General features: G+C 51.3%; 1 protein-coding gene across 2 annotated transcripts in view; it reads right to left on the bottom strand.

Annotated features, from left to right (window-relative positions):
• The window catches only part of LARGE1 (LARGE xylosyl- and glucuronyltransferase 1), a 646,479-nt gene that overhangs the window by 124,882 nt on the left and 500,656 nt on the right, over positions 1-20,941 (bottom strand). For both annotated transcript variants that reach the window (XM_075551019.1, XM_075551018.1), the window contains one exon: positions 10,741-10,845. In XM_075551019.1, coding sequence (XP_075407134.1) covers positions 10,741-10,845 — 105 coding nt within the window. The remainder of the gene's footprint in view (positions 1-10,740; positions 10,846-20,941) is intronic.

Raw genomic sequence — 20,941 nt, 5'->3', positions numbered from 1 at the left:
TGAGCTGAATGGCTGACTACACAAAGGGTGGTGGGACCCACGGCACGGAAGAACTTTTCTACTCTAGCCCAGAATCCAGTGTAGATGTCATGGGAGACAGGCAGGACTTTCTACCACCATTAAGAGTTACAGTCTTGGAAACCCACCAGACAACTCTACTGTCGTCCAGGGTCATCGTGAGTCAGAATTGACTCGATGGCAGTGAGTTAATCAACCCCTTAACCAGGAACAATGTCTGTGTGTGGCCCTTGCAAAGATGAGAAAGCAGAGAGTATTGTTTGAGATGGAAACGGGGTTTTAAGGGTACCTGATAAGGCTATTTCCAGGGGGGAGGGAGGGAGGGAGATGGGTGGATGAGGGAGGGAGAGCTATCAACCTTCTGAGGGCCCTCATTCAGAGCCACCTGGTCTACCTCACGTTTAGAAGGCACCTGAGGAGAGAGGCTGAGAGATGGAACATCCCAGGCGTCTTCCGGGAAATATTGATCAGTCCATGCCGACAATCCCCTTTGTCTGAATCCTCGAAGTCAGTTAGGACGGAGAATTCAGCCTCCCCATCGTGTGCACACTGGGATGGGGGAGTGATGGGGAGGCTTCTTAGTAGGCACAGCTGGCAGTGCCAAGCACATTAATAAACAGCTTCCAGACATGCAAGGTCGGAGGGGACATAGGCTGTGAAGTGACTAGTGAACAAAGGCTGATAACGAGAAGTTAATTGTACACTATGCATATCACTCCTAATTTACGACGTACAAAGTACCACCGACACTCCCTTTATGCCAGGTGCCATCTGTCCCGCTAAGTTCTCAGGATAGAAATCCAACACCCGTACCCTGGCCAAGCTCGGTGCCCACAATGGGCTGCCATACTCTTCTTCCTACTTAGCTGGCTGGCAGGTTCTGATCTCAGCTTAAATGTCACCTCCTGGGACATCTTCTCAGTTGTCCCTGGCCCCTGGTCCCTGGTGGCATCACTGTACGAAGGCCAGACCTCTGGCTTTGCCCACCGTCTTCAGAGTCTGAGCCTGGACAGCTGATGCTCTGAAAATCTCTGCTGAGTTCCAGGAGTGGTGGAGGCCCGGGGTTCAGGGGGCGATTAGAAGAATGGAAGAGAGGGAACAGGGCTAGTCAAGAGGGGCTTAGGGTGTCACTCTAATGCCGCCTTTGGAAGGGAATCACCCACTTGGCTTGAGCACACAAAGGCACCCCTTGGTGATGACTACATGGGTTCAGTCCCCGGCCACGGCCACAAAGTGACTATCGCAACCAAGCAAGACATGTGGCTCTTTTGCTTTCTGAGTGCCTATCAGAAGTTTACGTGCACGGTTTTGTGGTCGTTGACTGGTTCTGCCCAGGTCTGACATCAACGAACCTTTCCAAGCCCCCATCACCCGCTCTGTAAAATGGGGATTACCTGAGTTAATGCACAGGACAACAGAAGTCAAGTCCCAGAGATTAAGGCTGTGCACTTGAGAAGCCCCAAGGAGATCAGGTGCTTCCTCCCATCATAAATACGTCTTCCAGGAAGCCATGCACCGAATGAAGGGCAGGCGATCTTCACGGGAAGAAGGTTGACGGTTATATCTTTCCTCTCCCTCTTCAACCGCCACTGAACAACACAGGTGTCAGGGCGCCGGTGAGCTAGTTCCTGCTATAGTAAGTGATGCCCTTCCACCCCCTCGGGAGTGAGTAAAAATCCACAGGGGCGAAGACCAGTTCTCAGAAAATGGCTATCCTTGGTGCTTACACATACACATGGTGACTGCCCCCATAGGGCAGCGCAGAACTGCCCCTGGGGGTTTCCAAGATGCTAATTCTGGACGGGAGCAGAAAGCTGCATCTCTCTCCTGCGGAGCAGTGGTGGTTTGCACCTGCTGACCGTGCAGGGCGCGGTGCAATGCATAACCCTCCAGGTCTCAAGGAGGGACTCGACAGCAGTTTGGGAAGGGCATGCTGTTGTCGATGGGAGGCATTGCGTCCATGTGATAAAGGAGAACTGTCCCATCATGTGTTCTAGGCTGTCGTCCTTAGGGGAGTGGATCACCAGGCCTTTCTCCCACGGGGCTCCTACACAGGTCTGCACCACCAACTGTGGGTTAGCAGCTGAGCGCTTCAACGGTTGCTCTTGGCTACGGTGCAGGTTCCAGTGAACAGTAAGCCCACGTACAACAGAACAGAGCGCTGCCCGGTCCTGTGCCAACTTGGCAAGCCCTGCTCTGCTTGAGCCTATGAGGGCTAGCACTGTGGCAGTCTGGTTTTTTGGGTTTTTTTTTTAGAGTCTTCCTCTTTTTCACCAAGCATGTCTTTCTCCAGGGACGGAGGTTACGCATGTGAGACCCAATCGTGCCATCCTCACTCCGAAGGAGCGGTCTGATACAGTAGCACGTTTCCCAAGGCGGATTTATTTGTTCACTCTTCTGGCAGCCCGTATGGGAATACTCGGGACTACTTCCCAACACCTAACTCAAACATGTCCATTCTTCTGCAGTCAGCCTGGTGAATGATCCAGCTTCTATGCCGGACAATAATGTGGTTTGAGCCAGGCATGTCTTCGTCCTCAAAGTGACCTCTTTGCTTTTTAACACTGGTGGTACTGGCGGTACTGGCGGTACTGGTGAGGGGGGTGGGGTGGGCAGGTGGGTGCTTGGCTAACCTCACAAACTTTTGGAAGCCCCTCATATTCAAATGAATGGGATCCTTCTCGTCAGTCTACTCTAACACGCATATACCCAACGTAGCCGAGTTGATGTCGACTCACCATGATCCCAAATGACAGAGAAGAGTGGCTCCACGGGGTTTCCTTGGCAGTAATCTTTATGGATGCAGTTTGCCAGGCCTTTCTTCCGTGGAGCAGCTGGGTAGATTCGCCACTCACCCCTTAGGTTAGCAGTTGATCGTGTGACGCTTGTAACACAAAGGGACCTAATCTCTCGCTGCCATCGAGTCCAGGCTGACTCATAGTGACCCCTTGTGGGTTTCTGAGCCTGGAACTACTGACAGGAGTAGAAAGCCCAGTCCTTCCCCCTGGAGCTAGCACCTGGCAAAGCCCATCATGAACATTTAAAGCCATGGAACGGCTCTTTCTGAAGAGCCAGGATCCCTGTGTTTCCAGTACTATGGAAACAACCCACAGTTTCTCAAGAACTAAGCGACAACACACCTCATGCTTTCTACATAAATCTTTCAAACCAGGGGTGGAGGACCTTACTTCTGCTAAAGGCCATTTTGATAGTTATAATATCACTCAAGGGCCAGACTGGTCAAATCATCTAATTAACTCACCTTGATGGTGAGGCTCGGAGCCCTGGTGGTGCGGTGGTTAGGGGGGCTATGCTGCTCACCTCAAGGTTGGCAGTTCAAAACCACTAGCCACTCTGATGGAGAAAGATGGGGGGGTTCATACTTCCATATAGACTCACAGAGTACAGGGATCATTGTACCCCGTCCTAAAGGGTCGTTATGAGTCAGATTTGACTTGGTGGCAGTGAGTTCAGAATGTGCTGGTGAGGCCTGTGATGTTAGCCTGCAGCCCAGCGGCCTGACACTCCCCAGCCCGCTTCTAAACCAACTGTTGTTACTCTGACTCACGGCGACCCCCTGAGCATCAGGATGGAACTGTGCGCTGTAGGGGTTTTGATGTCTGCATTTTCATTAATAGACGGCCAGGCCTTTCTGGCTGGACTGGAAGCTCCAGTCTTTTGGGGAGCAGTGGAGCTCCCTAACCACTTGTGGTACACCAGGCCTTTGTAACCTCAAAGATAAGGTGACCAGACATCTCGCTTTTAGCAGGACAGTCCCGATTTTTAACAATTTGTCCCACGTCCCACAGCATTTTTTAAAAATCCTGATTTTTGGAAAGAATGCACGACAAACTAGGGTATGCGGTTTTCGGCTGCCATGTGGCTATTTCGCCAGGATATAAGTTTTATCAATGGTGTCCCACTTTACCACTGTTAAAATCTGGTCACTTTGCTCTAAGATCTCACAGACCCTCCCTGCAGGTGTGGTAGACAGCCTGACTTGGGGATTTATGAAACTGCTCACCAACCTCTTGACTGTAGAAGCAGAATGAGTAGAGAGAAAAGGCTGAGGGCCTCCAATGAACTGGTCCCTTGCAATGTGGAGGAAGATGGGCTGGAAGCACAAGTAAGACCAGACTGGGAACGGCCAGTGAGTAGCACGTGGTTATGAACGAAGGCGCTGATGTCCTTGCGTGATGCCAGTGGTGAACCCCCGGCACTCCCCTGACCCACAGGGGCTCGCCACCGAGAGTCGAGGGGACGAGAAGGCAACTGGGTTAAGAATCCCTAGGTGGTGACAGCAGTCAAAACACTCCGCTGCTAACTGACAGGTTGGAGGTTTGAGTCTACCCTGGGATCTACAACCTCAAATACCATCCGGTGGGAAGTCCATGGGGCACAGTCATCCTCCAGGCCACTGAGGGATGTCCTGAGTCGGGATTGACTTGGTGGCCCCAGGACGGTTGACTTTGTTTGTCAGAGGGGGACTAGGAGCTCTGGTTCAGATGCTGTGCCGACGCCCTGGCGAACGATATTGTCCTTCCCCTCACTGCCAGCCCTCTGAGCCTTCTCTGCACTCTTCTTGCAATGCTGGGGAAGACGTGCCTGTTTTCAGCTCACAGGTGAGAGGACAAGGCTTGGCGAGGCTGTGGGGCCACCTGTAGCTCGGGATGCACAGGCCGTTAGGAATTAAGCCAGGAGGTGCCCCGTGTGCCAGGCCAGGGACAGGAGGCTGCTCTCCTTCACCTCCCTGCAGAGCAGCCCAGCTCAGGGCACGGGCTTTGCTTTGGGCTTCTTTTTGTCCGTTCACCCAATCCCCCCCCCCCCAATTGAATCAGCATCTGGAGCCCGAGGTTTACTCAGCCAAGAAGGATGGAGACCACAAGACTTCACTGCTGGAGTTACCCAGGAAATCAAAGAAGTCATTTATAAGGCCAGGACGAAAAAGAAATACAACCAATCTGCCTTCATTGCTTCGATTCTGACTCAGGAGAAACACCCTCTATAGGGTTTCTAAGGTTGACATCTTTATGGGTTGCTGGGTTTTCCTCCTGTGGAGCATGGCTGCTAGGTTCAAACCACCAACCCTTTGATTAGCAGACAAGTACCAACCACTGCACCACTGAGGACAGTACTCACTACCAAAGAGTCCATTCTAACTCACGGCGACCCCATAGGACAGCGGCAAACTCTCCCTGTGGGTTTCTGAGATGGTAACTCTTCAAGGGAGTAGAAAACCTCTCCGTTCTCCCATGGAGTGACTGCAGGTTTTGAACTGCTGACCTTAACGGTTAGAAGCCAATGCGTAACCACTACACCACCAGGTCTCAGGGGGGAAAGGCCTTTCATAAACAAGAGAATTAGTCGGGCAGAGTGCTCTTTTCCTTAAGGTCAGATTCTCGTGGCCTAAATACGCCGTCCTCTGTGAATGAGCCCTGGAAGTGCAGAGATTCAGAACTAAGAGGTCAGTCGTTGGAACCAAGCAGCCGCTCTATGGGAGAAAGGTGAGGCAGGCTGCTTCACAAAGATACCATTGAAGGCGCCCCTCCGGGGAAGTTCTACCCTGTCCTACAGGGCTGCTAGGAGCTGAAAGGGTGGCACTCTGCTTTCTTAAGCCACAGCCTGGAGGGCGGTTCTGCTACGTCCCACAGGCTGCTGTGAGTGGAACCCACTGGAGAGCAACGGTTCTCTGTGGGAGCCCAGGGCCCCAGGAAGGAGGAAGCCATGCTAGAATAACTCCCCTCCAATGCAGTCTCTGGCTCAGGAGGCAGGCGATGGGTGAAATCTCCAAGCCCGGCCATCTCCTCAGGATGTAGCTGGGAACACCCAATTTAATTAGCGCCCCCCCCCACCCCTTACCCCACAGGTCTTTTAACAAGTCTCCCCTCCCACCCACCTGGCTGCCTTGCTGGAGTGCTTCAGAGAGGTGTGGGGTAAGGGCCCTTTAGGCCTGCTGATGGGGGATTTGGCGGAGTGTTGATCAGGCTGCAGGCACAGGGCGACAAGAGGAAAACTCGAGAACTCAGGGACATGGCAGAGATGGAGGCCAGAAAGGGGACAAAGGTTGCTGTTGAGGGTGGTCTCCCCCTAGGGCCACCGGGAGTGGGATGGGGTGGGTGTTGTTTAGAAACTGCCAGCCGACTGGGTAGAGCTGTCTTAGCTTCCTAATGAAGGTGGCCTGGCTGCATAGTGGTTAGAGCGCGTGGCTGCTATCGGAAAGGTCTGCACCTCTAACCCACGGGCCACTGCATGGAAGAATGATGCGGCTGTCCGTGTTGGTCAAGATGGCAGCCTGGGACACCCTACGGGGGTGGGGGCAGTCCCTCTCTGTCCTGGGGGCTCCCTACAAGTCAAAACCGGTGCAAAGGTGGTGAGTCAAGACGTGGTTTCTGTGTCCTGGCTGGCTGTTGACAGAAACACAGGCAGTAGCGTTCAGAACCAGAAACACGTTCTCTCCGGGCTGGACTTCAGGAGGGCTCTCTCACGGCTCTTCTGCAGTCGGAAGCCCTTGTAGAGAGATGAGTATTCAGACTTCTGAGCTCCATTTGTCCAGGTTCACAACACCTGCTAACGTCTCCTGGAATTCTATCACCTGGAAAGAGCTGGTCCCGGGCGACTCTAGGATAAAGATCCCACTCTGATTCTCAATCATGCCGAAAGCTCAAAACCAAACCCAAACCAAACTCACTACCACCGAGCTGATGCCGACTCATGGCGACCCGGCAGGACAGGGAAGAACTGCCCCTGGGGGATTAAGGGAGTAGAAAGTCCCAACTTTCTCTCATGGAGCGGCTGGTGGCCTTGAACCACTGACCCCAATGCATCACCACTATGCTACTAGGGCCCCTGATTCCGGAAGCTCAAGTAATCCCACGTTTACTGGTGGCTCGGAACGCGCTCCTCTCACCTGTCCCGCCATACTCTTGAAGGGTGGCGCTGGGCATCATCCATCTTCCTGAAATATGGTTCCACTTCCCCCACCTTGCCAGGATCCTGTCCATGCAGTAGCCTGTGTTGGCCCGCATGCCTGACTGCCCGGATCGAATTTAAAGCTCATTTCTCTCCACCCAACTCTGACAGGCGAGCCTCATCCAATCCCATGTCTCCTTCCAGAGCTCCGAGTCCTCAGTCCTTGACAGAAGAAAAGCTCTGGCTCGGAGAAGTACCACCATCCGCCAGGGGCTGCAAAGTCCGATGCCAGAGGCGGGGCTCTGTGTGCGCCTGGATCCCATCTTCCTCTGAGGTCAGCAGAGCGGTCTGTTCATTGCTACTTAACAACCTGCTCTCCCCTTGTGGATCGCCGCTCTAGAATCTACCCAGGTGTCCAATTTTACCCCCCCCCCCACACCAGCAGCCCCCACTTCTCACCAGGGTTTACGCCAAACTCAGAGGTGACTGTGTCCCCAGTGTTCCAATTCTGTTGCTTCGCAGCTAAGGGTTCCTGCCCCAATTCTCCCTCCCTCCCTAGAAGGTCAGGTCTCCATCTGCCTGTCCCTGGCCTAATGTGGAGACTGCAAAGAGCAGGATTCATTTTATTTCGAAATACTTCCTTTCTCCCCACTCCCTCTAGGCATAGCCTCTGGTTTATAGAATGCCCTTCATCTTGGGTGTGGACACAATTCCAGGGGAACCCTTGTGCTTGTACTCCAAGAACTCAACTCTAATTCTTGGGGTCTGAGTCCTCTAGAGCTGCGACAAAAGAAATAGCCACATAGGGCTGGCGTGGCTTCCTCTCTGTTGGGTCTGGGGGAAGGGTCTCATCGCCGTCCAGTCGGTGGACCCGGTATTGCTTGGTGATTCTCATGTGTCCTGGCGTCACCCTTCTCCTGGATCTAGGAGCTTCTCCACACAGGGACCCCAGGTCCAAAGGCTGTGCGCTGCACCCGGTCCTTCTGTCTTGGCGGTAGGTAGTCCGTGTCCCTCCCTCTGCTCGCCTGTCTCCTCGGAGGCCGGCCTCTTCAAGGAGAACAGGTGCTGCACACCACCCTGCAGGGCAGCTCCTCTGACGGGGGCTCAGGGCTGTGGCCTGATGACAGACCAGGGTTGCACCCGGCTCTCCTCTGCTGCCGCCGACCATGCCCAAGTACATCAATGGCGCACCATTACATAACTGCCCCTCCACTGAAGATCTCGGCCCAGCCAGGCTGACGCCCATTCCCTCCCCCTCCCCGCCACCTTTGCAGGTACAATTCAATACGTTACAACTGGCTTCCCTTCCTTGGAATCCTGGGCGGGGCACAAATGATTCAGCTCTTGGTCACTCAACAAAGCGAGAGAAGTGAATCGATCTAGAACAGTGGTTCTCCATCTGTGGGTCACGACCCCTTTGGGGGGGTGTCAAACAACCCTTTCACAGGGGTTGCCTGATTTATAACAGTAGCAAAATGACAGTGATGGAGTAGCAATGAAAACAATTTCATGGTTGGTGGGGGGCGGGGTGTCACCACAACATGAGGCACTGCATGCAAGGAACACAGCATTAGGAAGGTTGAGAACCGCTGCTCTAGAAACAATTGGAAGAATGGCCTGCCAACTTATTCCCACAACAGCGGGCACTGGATCTTCTCTGGGACACAGCACTCCGCTGGCTAGAAAGGCGCTACTGCTTGGACACCCTGCAGCAATTCCGATTCCCCCGTGGCCCCTGAGGACTCCTTGGACTCCAGCAAGATGTGGCCACCAAAGGGTCAATTCCCAGCCAGCCCCAGCCGGAGATGCAGCTCTAGCAAGGTTCAGGGCTGGCGGTGAAAATTCCTCATTTGCAATCTCTGCATGCGATAATGCCTAGGGGGTGTTAGAAGTAGGGGGGTGAGTGGGGGAGGGGGATGCAGACAGGAGGCACACCGGGATGCTTCTGGCCAGTGTCTACGAAGGACAGTCCCCTACCCCATGTAGGGTACCTGCTTGCCATCTCTGGCTGCTTAGAATATGACCCTGAACAGTTCCTTCCTGTCCTCCTCCAGCTTGGACCCACCCCCCTTCTGTCTCCACTTCTGAACCCTCACTTCTGGAAAGCTCAGCACTAACCCATTTTCCTTTGGCCTCTGCAGCCCCGGCGTTTAGCCTCAGTGGGGAGTCTGACCTCAGCTCTCAGACTGGACGATCTCACTGCCCGCTACAGCCAGGCCACCCACCTCCTGCCCTTCAGAGCAGGCCCCCTGACTCCACACAGTTGGCCCCAAGCTGCGAGGGGCGGGGAGAGGGCACATCATTTTTGTCACCCTGGGGCACAGTGGGGTGAGGGCAACAGCTGGAAACCACTGGCCACACCACAGGAGAGAGACAAGGCCTTCAACTCTCGTACCAAGTCACAGGCTCGGAAACCCACACAGATAGTTCGACACTGCCCTAATAGGGTCCCTATGAGTTGGACTCGACCCAATGGCAGTGAGTTTTTGGTAGGACAGGGCTTCTCCAGCCACTTTCAGATGGCACCATCCCGACACCTGGCCCAATCCTGGTTCCAGCCCCTCCTGACCTGGCCCATTCTAGAGTTCCTTGAGTTCCCAGACTGGGGCATCACAGCCTCTGAGAGCAGCCCACCAAGGTGGCAGCTGAGATGGAGGATGAGGTGGGTGTCCCAGAGCTATTTCAAAGACAGACACGGGCACAGACTGACCAAGAGGGAGACAGGCTCTGGCTGGCTTCTCGGTGGGTTCCGTGGGGGCCCTGGGCACTGCCTAGCTTGTCACTGCTGAATTCCACACCAGCACAGTGACCTCTCGACAGAAGGATGGTGAACAAAGGAACCCTGAGAGAATGACACTATACAGAGAGACAGACACCAGGCCAGCAGAAGACAAAAGGATGGGTTTGACTTAGACACATGGTATCGAGGGCTGTGAACTCCTAAATGCTGGTGACCAAAGCCTCTGTCTTTTCTTTTCCTGGACACGGGTGGCCTTCCACTTGGCCACCTTCCCTGTGTAAGCATGGCCATAAACACAGGCATGGTGTCATTTCCAAGTGCAAACTCTCCGAGCCAGTAGGATACCTGTGGGGAGCGGTGGCATTTTTTTTGGAAAAATCCTCATCTTTCAGGTAGGAGACATGGTTCAACTCCCACCCAACGCACCATGTGTCTGTCAGTGGAGGCTTGCATATTGCTATGAGGTTAAACAGTTTTTAGCGAAGCTAAGACAGACTAAGGAAGAAAGGACTGGACACCCCCTTCTGAAAAATTAGGCTCTGAAAACCTCTGCATCAAATTTCTCTGGCCTGCTTTCAGACGGTTCACCAAGAGGCAGGGACTTAATGGGTTGGAAACTAACAGTAACAACTTTGAGACCTGCTCTGTCTCCTCCCTGCACCTTGGAGCTGTGTATTAAGATGACCCCTGGTACCCACAGGGAGGACAATTACCTGCTGACCTCCGATGGACATGCAGTAAGGGAGAGAAAATACATTTCTGTCATGTTAAGAAATGTCAGGGTGATGGGTCACTGCAGAATGACCTGACGTCTAGAATAATGAATCCAAGCAGCCTACGGATCAATACTGACCACAATGGCCAGCAGGATCCAGGCCTGCAGGTCAGCAGAGGTGTCCAGTCTGCCAACAGTCGGCTACTGCTGCAGCAGCAGAGAATGGGAAGGTGGACTGCCAGCCCCCCGCCCATCACCAACAGTGGGCAGCGGGTCTTCTGCCTCTGCAGTGGAAGATGTTTCATGCCCTCACTTCAGCATTTCCGAGTTCCCACCCTCTGCCGCCCCCCTGGTTTACCTGTGTTATAGCCCCGTCCGAGGGCAGGCCAAGGACGATGATTCTTCCACAGATTTCCAAGGTACCAGTCGCTCTGGTTCTCCACCAAGCCCAGGACCTGCTGACCTACAAACACAGAGAATGCAGGTGTCAGAGGAGGAGGGGACTTTTTGATGAGAGAGTACTTAACAGATGATAGAAGACAGGCAAATGCTCATGACAATATCTTACATTTGTTGGTCGTTTTGATTAGCTTCCAGGTCTTCACCTAATGACGTGACTGGTATGAACATATTGAGTTATTTCCAGTATACAGCCATTATGATGACTCCCATTTCACGGGGAAGAAATAGAGGCCCAGAGTTATTAACGTGTCCAAGGGGCCCTGATGGTGTAGTGTAGAGCATTGGGCTCTTATCGAATGGTCAGCAGTTCAAAACTACCACCAGCTCCTTGGACAAATTCCTTGGGCTTTCTACTTCTGCAGTTACAGTCTCAGAAGCCCACAGGGGGGTCCGCTATGAGTCAGCACCAACTTGATGGCAATGAGTCTGGTTTTATGATTTGGAAGAACAGATCATCTGGGAGACAACCAGATTCCAAATCAACCAATCCATCCATCCACCCATCATCCATCCATCCATCCATCCATCCATCTATCCTCTAAATCATGTAACATATATTTACTGACTAATAGACTATTCTTGACGTATTCCAATTCCAGGGCTGTTTTTCCAGCGTATAAACTGACTGGCTTTGGGGGCTGAAACGGAGTGGAATTTTTCATACCAGAGTGGAAGAAGTGCCCCCTTGTTTGATGAAAACAGAACATTAAAAGCAACCACCCGGTGACTACCTTGACATCGTGTTTTTGCTCTCATCTCAACTGCGTCTAAGGTATATTCATCATATGTCAAGAAGTATCATGTCAACATCGCATCATTCAAAACAAAACAAAACTGGTGCCGAAAGCATCCTTTCTGGAGGAGCCTCCTCTCGAGGTACAATCACTTCTCCGCCCCCGGTGCTCAGCTTCTGCTTGGACGGTGGCCTCGGGCTCTCGGGCACCTTAGTGTCTTTAGGTGAATCTGTCTCCTAGACAATCTCTTGGGTCAGAGAGCTGTGACGTGGGTAGGAATAAGATCCTGGGTCTTCTGAAGAGGGTGCTGGGTCCAACTGGCTTGCTTTAGCCAACACCATGCTGCCACTCGTGGGAAGCATCATGCTGGAATTATCTTCAACACCATCTCATCAGCTTAGGAAATAGACCCTCCCAAAGGGCCCAGTGATGCGCACAGCTAGCGATGGAGCCAAGCTGTTGGTGTTGTCCCCGGGTATTCAGGTGCGGACTCATGCTCCGTGGAACAGAACACTACCTGGCCCTTCGCCATTCCCATCATGGGACCAGATTGCTGTGATTTGCTGAAGTAGCCTCCCTTTCCCGGTCCATCTTGGTCTGGAAGATGTACTGAAATTTGTTTAGCATCACAGTAACATGTGAGGTGAGTCTCCACCGACAGGCAGCTGGTGACCATGGCAGAGGAGCGCTGGCTGGGACCGGAGCATTCTCTCACTGGGCCCCCACTGCCTTCAGAGGCAAGACCCGGATTGCAGCCAATGGAGTAGGTATCTAACAATGGCCCTTCCCATGAGCTCAAGCTCTTACGCTGACTTTTCCAACAATCTTGAGAGGTAGGAATTCAGAATCTATATTTTATCCCAAGGAAATCTAAGAACCAGAGTGTTTACAGACATCATTGCAGGTCAATCGGCTCGTGAATGATCAACTATCTTCCCCAGTGAAGGAACCCTGATGGCCTCATAGGTTCTTCACTGGGTGGCTAACCACAAAGTCAGCAGTTCGAATCCACTGGCTCCTCTGAGGGAGAAAGATGAGGCTTTCTTCTCCCGTAAAGATTTAAAATCTTAGAAACCCAAAGGGACCGTTCTACTCTGTCCAATAAGGTCACTCACTATGAGTCTGAATTGACCTGATGGCAGCGGGCTGGACTTGGTTTTCCGCCACGGAGCCCTACCGTTGGGAACGAAACCCTGTCATTGTTGGCCAAGCTGAGAAATAAAGACCTTTCTGGCTGAATGAAAGCCCAGCAGCATGCTGGGAAAGCACAGCGTTCCTGGCACACCACACGGGGTGATACAGGACCTCCTTGGTGAGCTGACAGCTCCCTGAAGTGATGGTGTGTGGGTCTGCTGTAATTTATTTGATCAATTTATTCAGCTCCTATCTAAATCATCACCCCAGCACAAATACATAAATTAGAGGCATGGGAAAAATACTGCCACCCACTTTATCACTGTACATGTTCCCATCCCAAACGTGTAGACTCTCCCAGAAAAACACATCACCAATTCAGGAAGCACAAGACTCAGTCAATCCCCTGGACAACAAGCTGGGCTTTGGGACATTTGCGCTAAACAATGAGATCCGAGAGGTCTGGGGCCCCAAGCGAGAGTGCTGTGTGCCTCGTCCTGACACCGGGAGCCCTGCTGGAGCACTTGTCAGAGGAACTGGTTCGCAATCAAGGGAGCCCTGCAAAAGCCGTGGCTTGAGCATGGGGGCTGCTCACCGAGAGGTCTGTGGTGCAAGGCCACCAGCAGCTACATGGGGAAAAGGTGAGGCAGTCTGTTCCCCTAAAGACTTACAGGCTCAGCAGTCCCAAAGAGCAGCTCTGCTCCTCCCAGGTCGTTCGGAGTCAGCATCAAGGTCACAGTGGGGAGTTGGCCTTGGGGTTGGTTCAGAATAACCATGAATGAATGACCCCAGGTTGGTGAGCCAGCCAGTGCTCACAACTGACAAAAGAGTGCTGTTCTTTCACTGGATTGGGGTCAACTCACTGGGTTCCAAGGCCTGGCAGCCCTAGAGGATTACATTGAATTGTCCCTTGGGGTTTCGAGACTGTAAACCTTTACGGGAAGTGACTCCTTCATCTTCATCCCACAGAGTGGCTGGTGGATTGAAATTGCTGACTTGCTGGCTGGCAGCCCCACTGGTAACCCACCACCAAGCCAAGACTCCTATGACTAGGGTCCCTTCAGTTATTTGGATGAGGGTTGGCCTCTGGGTTTCCAGTAAGCTCATTCTCAGTTACCTGGAAGTCCAACTCCGTGTGTTGGCATCCTGTGTGCCTGCTCCTCTCCTTCAGTCTCATCTCTAGGAGCCATACTTCACTCTTGGAAGATTTTAATGCATAATACTGCTTAGGCTGTCACATGTGTGTCTGGCTCATATAACCCTCCAGGCAGGGCTTGCCATGTTGTTAGCTGTCATCAAGTCCATTCGAATTTAAGGAGGCCCCAAGTAGTGCAGGAGGACACACTGCTCAATCCCTCATCACCCTTATAATAACCGGCACCCTTCCATCCTTATGGGGGTGGTGGGGCCAGCCCACCTCACCAAAGGCCTCCCACGCCTCGCTGGCCCTCTCCACCAAACATGGAGCCTTCCTTTAGTGGCTGGTCCCCTCTGATGGACAACATTCCCTGGTCACCCATAAGGTTTGCAGGGGCTATGCTTTAGAGGTGGCTGACCAGGCCTACTCTAGAGCTCTACGGAAGCTCTGCTGAACACATGAGCGACTTGCTGCTGGTATTTGAAATATTAGTGATATAATGTATTAGTCTGGGTAGACTAGAGAAACAAATCCATAGACACTCTTATATGTATAAGAAAGAGATTCCAGGTATAAGGCATCATGCAAAAAAAAAGATATAAGTGTGTGTATGTATGTGTATATATGTATGTGTATGTATGTATATATATATATATATATATCATATTAAATGAAGGGGGAAGTGCAGAGTGGAGACCCAAGGCCCAAGTGTCGACCAATGGAGATCCCCTCATAGAGGGGTTTAGGAGAGGAGATGGGTTAATTAGGGTGTGAGGTAGTATCGATGAAGAACACAGCTTTCCCCCAGATCCTGGATGCTTCCTCCCCCCAACTACCATGATCCGAATTCTACCTTGCAGGGCTGGATAGGACAGAGGCTGTACACTGGTGCATATGAGGGTTGGAGGTACAGGGAATCCAGGGTGGATGATACCTTCAGGACCAAGGGTGTGAGGGACGATGCTGGGAGAGTGGAGGGTGAGTGGGTTGGAAAGGGGGAACTGATTACAAGGATCCACATGTGACCTCTTCCCTGGGAGAGGGACGGCAGAGAAGGGGGGAAGGGAGACTCCGGATAGGGCAAGATATGACAAAATAACGATGTATAAATTACCAAGGGCACATGAGGGAGGGGGGAAAGGGGAGGGAGGGGGAAAAAAAAGAGGGCCTGATGCAAGGGGCTTAAGTGGAGAGCAAATGCCTTGAGAATGATTGGGGCAGGGAATGTATGGATGTGCTTTATACAATTGATGTATGTATATGTATGGATTGTGGTAAGAGTTGTATGAGTCCCTAATAAAATGTAAAAGAAGAAAAGAGAAAAAATGATTAGGGCAAAGACTGTACAGATGTGCTTTATACAATTGATGTATGTATATGTATGAACTGTGAAAAGAATTGTATGAGCCCCAATAAATTGTTAAAATAAAAAATAAAAAAAAGAAAGAGATTCATAGACAAGAGCAATTGAACATTGAGAAAACATCCCAGCCCTGTACAGCTCAAGTCCGTAAGTCTGATATTAGCCCATATGTCTGATGCCAATCCATAAAGTCCTCTTCAGACTCATGAAACACAGTCAATGACGCCGAATGCAGGACGATCACAGGCCAGTGGCGTTGTAAGCATCTCAACGCAGGCAGGGGTCTCTGCATCAGGGTGGGTCCATGTGTCTTGTCAGCTGCAATGTTTCCCAGGGTGTGAGCAGAGAGAGAAGTGTCTCCCGCCTCCAAGGTGGAAGTCCCGGATTCCCTAGAATTCTCAGGAGAAGGCCATGGCCACAAAGAGGCCTCATTGACTATGATCTCATTGACAAGCTAGACTCCACCCCTACACTCTTACTCCTCAAACTGACAAATGATTATATATCTACCACATATAGCTGCTAGCATCCTAGCAACATGTGGTGAACTACCACTGTCTGACAAGCTGACAGATGGGTGGAGGTCCCCTCCACTACCCATCATCCTCTCAGGCTCATCTCAAGCATGAAACCCCCCATGAATGTCCCTCCCCCCCCTAACTGAATGCCCACTTTATCTTGTTCCTATGTCAAATGGACGTTTCTACTGAGCCCTCACTACTGGGGCTTTCACTGTTGGCTGGAATCCATCCTTTCAAGGGCAAAGTGAGTGATCTGAAGGCACACCCACACGCCTCCCTGTAAACATTCATCGCTCACATTAGTCAGCCGGCACAGAGAGGTTGTATCTAAAACATGCTGCGTGCTCTGTCAATGTCTGTTCCATCGAGGACAGCAGGTGGGGGAATGGCCCCTGGTCCAACTGTCCACGAAGGTGAGTGCCTTCAATTTCTGATGCTGCACAACATTTCAGCATCTTCACATTTGCAAAGACCAACACATTCTTCCACTCCACGCTCTGGGAACCCAGGCGTCTGCCTTATCATCTATTAAGGGGAGGGGCATCGAGGATGGGATGGCAGCACCCCGTCTCTACATCAACTGCGCTACGGAGGTTCTTCCAATTGAGGCTCACAAGACTCTGCTCCACTTATTTTGACAAGTTCTCAGGAAAGACCGATTATTGAAGAAGGATGTCACATGCAGTTCAGGGCCAATGTAATGAGGGACCCCCCTCCCATGAGATGGACCAACAGAGTGGACGCAACACTGCACTCAAAGAAACCCAACAGTCCTGCGGATGGCATAGGAGGGGGGCAACCTTTCCGACTATTATAACTTAGATCACCCCGAGGCCAAACTCCACTCTAGTCAGAAGGCAAGGATGTAGTATCGGAAACACACTTGTTGATGTTGCTAGGTGCCGTCAAGTTGGTTCCAACTCATAGCAACCCTCTGTAGAACCGAACAAACCACGGCCTGGTCCTGCAGTACCCTCACAACTGCTCTCATGTTGGAGCCCAGCGAGGCAGCCCGTCTCCATCCATCTTGTCCAGGGTCTTCCTCTTTGGATGCTGCCTTGTTCCTGTGCCAAGCATGATGTCCTTCGCCAGGCACTGGTCTCTTCTGCTAATGTCTTGTCATCCCCGTCTCTAGGGAGCTCCTGGCTGTACTTCTTACAAGGCCTCTCCTTTGTGGCACATTCATTGCCTAGAGGTCTTACTCTTCAAAGAAGGGATCCTTTGAGAGGTTCATGCAAGTCACGCGATCCCAACTTATGTCTTGTTATCCACGAAGATTCCATTGGTAAGCAAACTTTCTTTTCTCAAGGTACATCTCCGGCACAAGATTCCTTTAGAGTTTGGAAAAGCAAGGATGCTACACTTCGCGGATGAAGGTGCACCCGACTCAAGCCATGATATTTTCCATGGTCTCCTAGGCATGTGAAAGTTGGACACTGAATAAGGAAAACCAAAGAAGGATCGATGCATTTGAATTATGGTGCTTGGGCAGACTATTGAAAGTACTGTGGACTGCTAAACAGACAGATTGATCTGTCTTGGAAGAAGTACAGCCAGCGTGCTCCTAAGAGGCAAAGATGGCCAAAGTCATCTCATATACTTTGCACATGTTGTCAGGAGAGACCCATCCCTGGAGAAGGACATGATGTTTGGTACAGTGGAGGGGCAGCATAATAAGAAGGCCCTCCACAAGCTGGATGGACACTGGCTGCAACGAGAGGCTAACACATCAGAACATTTGTGAGGATGTGGCTGGAGGAAGAGGTCTTTCATTCTGTTGGAAATTGGGTCTCCGTGAGTCGGAATCATTTTTAGAGCTTTGGTTTGAGCAAAAGCAAACGAAGATATCGTTGGAGGAAAGATGAGGTTGCTTGCTCCTGTAAAGATTTACAGCCTTGGAAACTCCATGAAGGGTCACTAAGACTCAGGATCAACTCCCAGGCAGTCGGTAAGATATCATTTTTCTTTTAAAAATGGATTCGTAGCTGCTATATTGATTCAAATATTAGTTAAGTGGCATGATTTTGCTCATCTCTCATCAGCACCAGGTCTGTGAGCCCCCTGAGGCCAGTCCCCAGCTGGCTGCTCCTCATGGACGCCAGTGCCTTGTGGACAGGGAGCCAGCTGTGCCACGTAGGCTGAAGGTAGAGAGTGTACACTGGAGCCAGAGCCATCTGGTCCCCATTCCTGGCTCTATACTTTCCAGCTGAGCAGCCCCGAGAACATGACAGAACCTCTCTCTGTCTCCGTTTCCTATTGCTGCAGCTGTCCTGAGATTTCAATGACCAACTAACTACGTGAAAGGTGTTCAGACCAGGGGCTGAACCATCTTTAAACCAACCAACCAACCAACCAACCAACCAACCAACCAACCAACCAACCAACCAAACAACTCAGTTGCCCTGTCATCGATTGTCTTCATGACGACCCTACATGTGTCAGGGTCATTACTGTGCTCCATAGGGTTTTCAACAGGAGCCCTGGTGGTGCAGTGGTTACACACTTGGCTGCTACCCACAAGGTCCATGGTTTGAAATCACCAGCCACTCTTCAGGAGACCCATGAGATTTTTTACTCCTATAAAGAGTTACAGTCTCGGAAACCCACAGGGACAGTTCTACCCTGTCTTCAAAGTTTGCTAAGAGTCAGAATGGATTCCACGTAAGTTGGTTTTGGTTTGCGCATAGGGCTTTTCAAAAAGGCTGGCTTTTTGGAAGCAGACCTCCAGGCCTTTCTGAGGGTGCCTCTGGGTGGACTTGAACCCCCCAACCTTTAGAAGAACAGTTAATCACTTGATTACCCCACGCATACTTACTTACCCCAGGCATACCCCACGCCCGGTAACTTGTGAAGCACATTAAGTACAATATAAGGGATGCTTATTTTCAACTCTCCTGTAAGCTTCTGAAAGAGAGAGTGGCATCATGTGGGTGTTTCTGGGGCCCCCAGCTCAATTAGGTCATTCTAGGACACTGTTTCCAATGCATCTGCCTGATCACCTGCGGGTTTAGTTGAAAATGTAGGGTTCTTAACCTACAAGTTATTTGCTAGTGATGGGGAAGCGGGGCTCCCCACCCACCCACATACTTTTCCAGTTTCTAGAAGGAGGCAGTGCTCTGGTTTCTGAGCCATTCCTCTCTTTTCTGCATGGAGGTGGAAGGGCTTATCTGACAGCATAGTTTCAGAGAGAACCCAGTGTGTGTTAGGCAGGGTTGACCAGAGAAACAAATTCAGTGACAGTCATATATGTATAACAAAGATTTATATCTAGGAGTAATTGGATATCAAGGAAACATCCCAGGCCAGATTAAGTCTGATACGAGTCCATAAATCCCACTTCAGACTCACACAGCCACAAGCAATGATGCAAAATACAGGAAGATCACAGGCCGGTGGGTGCAAAGTGTTGAGCATCCAATAGCGGTGGACAAATTTCCAGGACTAGTGCGGGTCTCCAGCAAGTGGCTTGCCAGCAGGAAGGGGAGAGAGAGAGAGAGAGAGAGAGAGAGAGAGAGAGAGACCTCCAGAGAACCATTTATCTCTGTGACACCTCCAAATGAAGTCATCAAACTGTGACCTGACTGACAGACAGGCTGGACTCCACCGCTACACTTCAAGTTGACATGAAGTTTTGTAACTACCATACAGTACGTGTAGCTCAGGCCCACTCTGTGTCCCTTCTTCCTGGAGTTTGATCACCAGAGCCCAGTCCAGGAGGCTGACGTTGCCTAGTACATCCGGTGAAGGTGAACAGATGGGCAGACCCAGCTCCGGGTTTTGAGAATGGAAATACCCAGTGTAGGTGAACAAGCACTCCAACTTGGCAGCTGTCAGTAAAACATGGAGCTGCGCTGCCCGAGCACCACCAGCTCTACATTGGTGGAATAGAGGAGAGGACCTAAATTCTCTCCTCCACCAGCAATTCAGAATATAAATCATGGCTTGGGGGGGCACTCATAATTTGCAGCCTCCCCGACATAATTGCTGATGGGTGTCTAAGAGCTCACTCCCTACCTCAATCGAGAGCAAGTTTCCCAAGTGGCTGGGACACAATCAACGTTTCAGGTGCCTGAGTCTAGCTGACCGCCAGCTGACCACAGCAGCAGCCTCGGCTGCCTCCCTGCACTGCCTGAGTGCAGAAAAAAACAGTGCACGAAATGTAAGCCAGAGCCAGGCTGCCCGGTGTTCAAATCCCAATGCCTCCACTTCCTGGCTGAGTGACCTTAAGCTTGCTGGGCTTGTTTCTTCATTTGGAACATTGGAATTAAAATAATCACACGTGCCTCACAAGTAAATGAGTGTGTTGTGTTGCTTTTGTTTCTTCTCCTCTACATACAAGTTACTTGGTGCAAAGGAAGCTGTGCCTTTTGCTTATTCAAATATTACCATGAACGGGACCCAAAACAGTGCCGCTGTTTGTAGGCATTTGCTATTATCATAACACCCAGAATCCCCTGGCCTTATATCTGGCCCTGGGGGTCCTTGGATGTAGCAAACTGATAATGCACTTAGCTGCTACCTGAAAGGTTGGAAGTTCTGGTTTACATAGAGGCAACTTGGAAGAAAGGCTTATCGATCTACTTCAAAATCACGGCCACCGAAAACCCATGGCGCACAGTTCTACTCTGCTGTCACAGGGCCCTCATGTGGAGGAGGTGACTCGACAGCAGGAGGTTTATATTTGGTCCTGTCTGCCTAGATGCCCAGGCCCCATGCTTGCCTGTGTTCCATAGCTGGACTGTCCTTTGGGCCACTTAGACATTGGTGCAGTTTTATATCGACTGAGGGTTTGCTGTACATGACAGAAACACACAAACAAAATAACTGTCACTGCCGGCAAGTCGATTCTGACCCATGGAACCCTACAGAGCAGGTTAGAACTGCCCCTGTGAGTTTAAGAGGCTGTAAACCTTGACAGGAATAGAAAGCCTCCTCTGTCTCTCATGGTGCGACAGGTGGTTTCGAACTGCTGACTTGTGGTGAGCAGGCCAACCTCTAACCCACTACCCAGCCACCTCCATACGCAGGGCTCCCTTCTTCAGCTAAGACACCACACCCTAAAGAATCAAAGACAAATCAAACACAGTCCTCGCTCAAGGGGCAGTGGGAAGGGGTGCTGAACGGACAATTGTGAACCTGCCTGATACTTGCCACGACAAAAACCCTGAGTGGGCAGGGGGATGGAGAGCAGGGAAAATGGATTCTGC

The sequence above is a fragment of the Tenrec ecaudatus genome, chromosome 6 (genome assembly GCF_050624435.1).
Source record: "Tenrec ecaudatus isolate mTenEca1 chromosome 6, mTenEca1.hap1, whole genome shotgun sequence".
Lineage (NCBI taxonomy): Eukaryota > Metazoa > Chordata > Mammalia > Afrosoricida > Tenrecidae > Tenrec > Tenrec ecaudatus.
The sequence above is the reverse complement of the archived record's forward strand: the minus strand, read 5'-3'. Positions and strand labels throughout refer to the sequence as shown.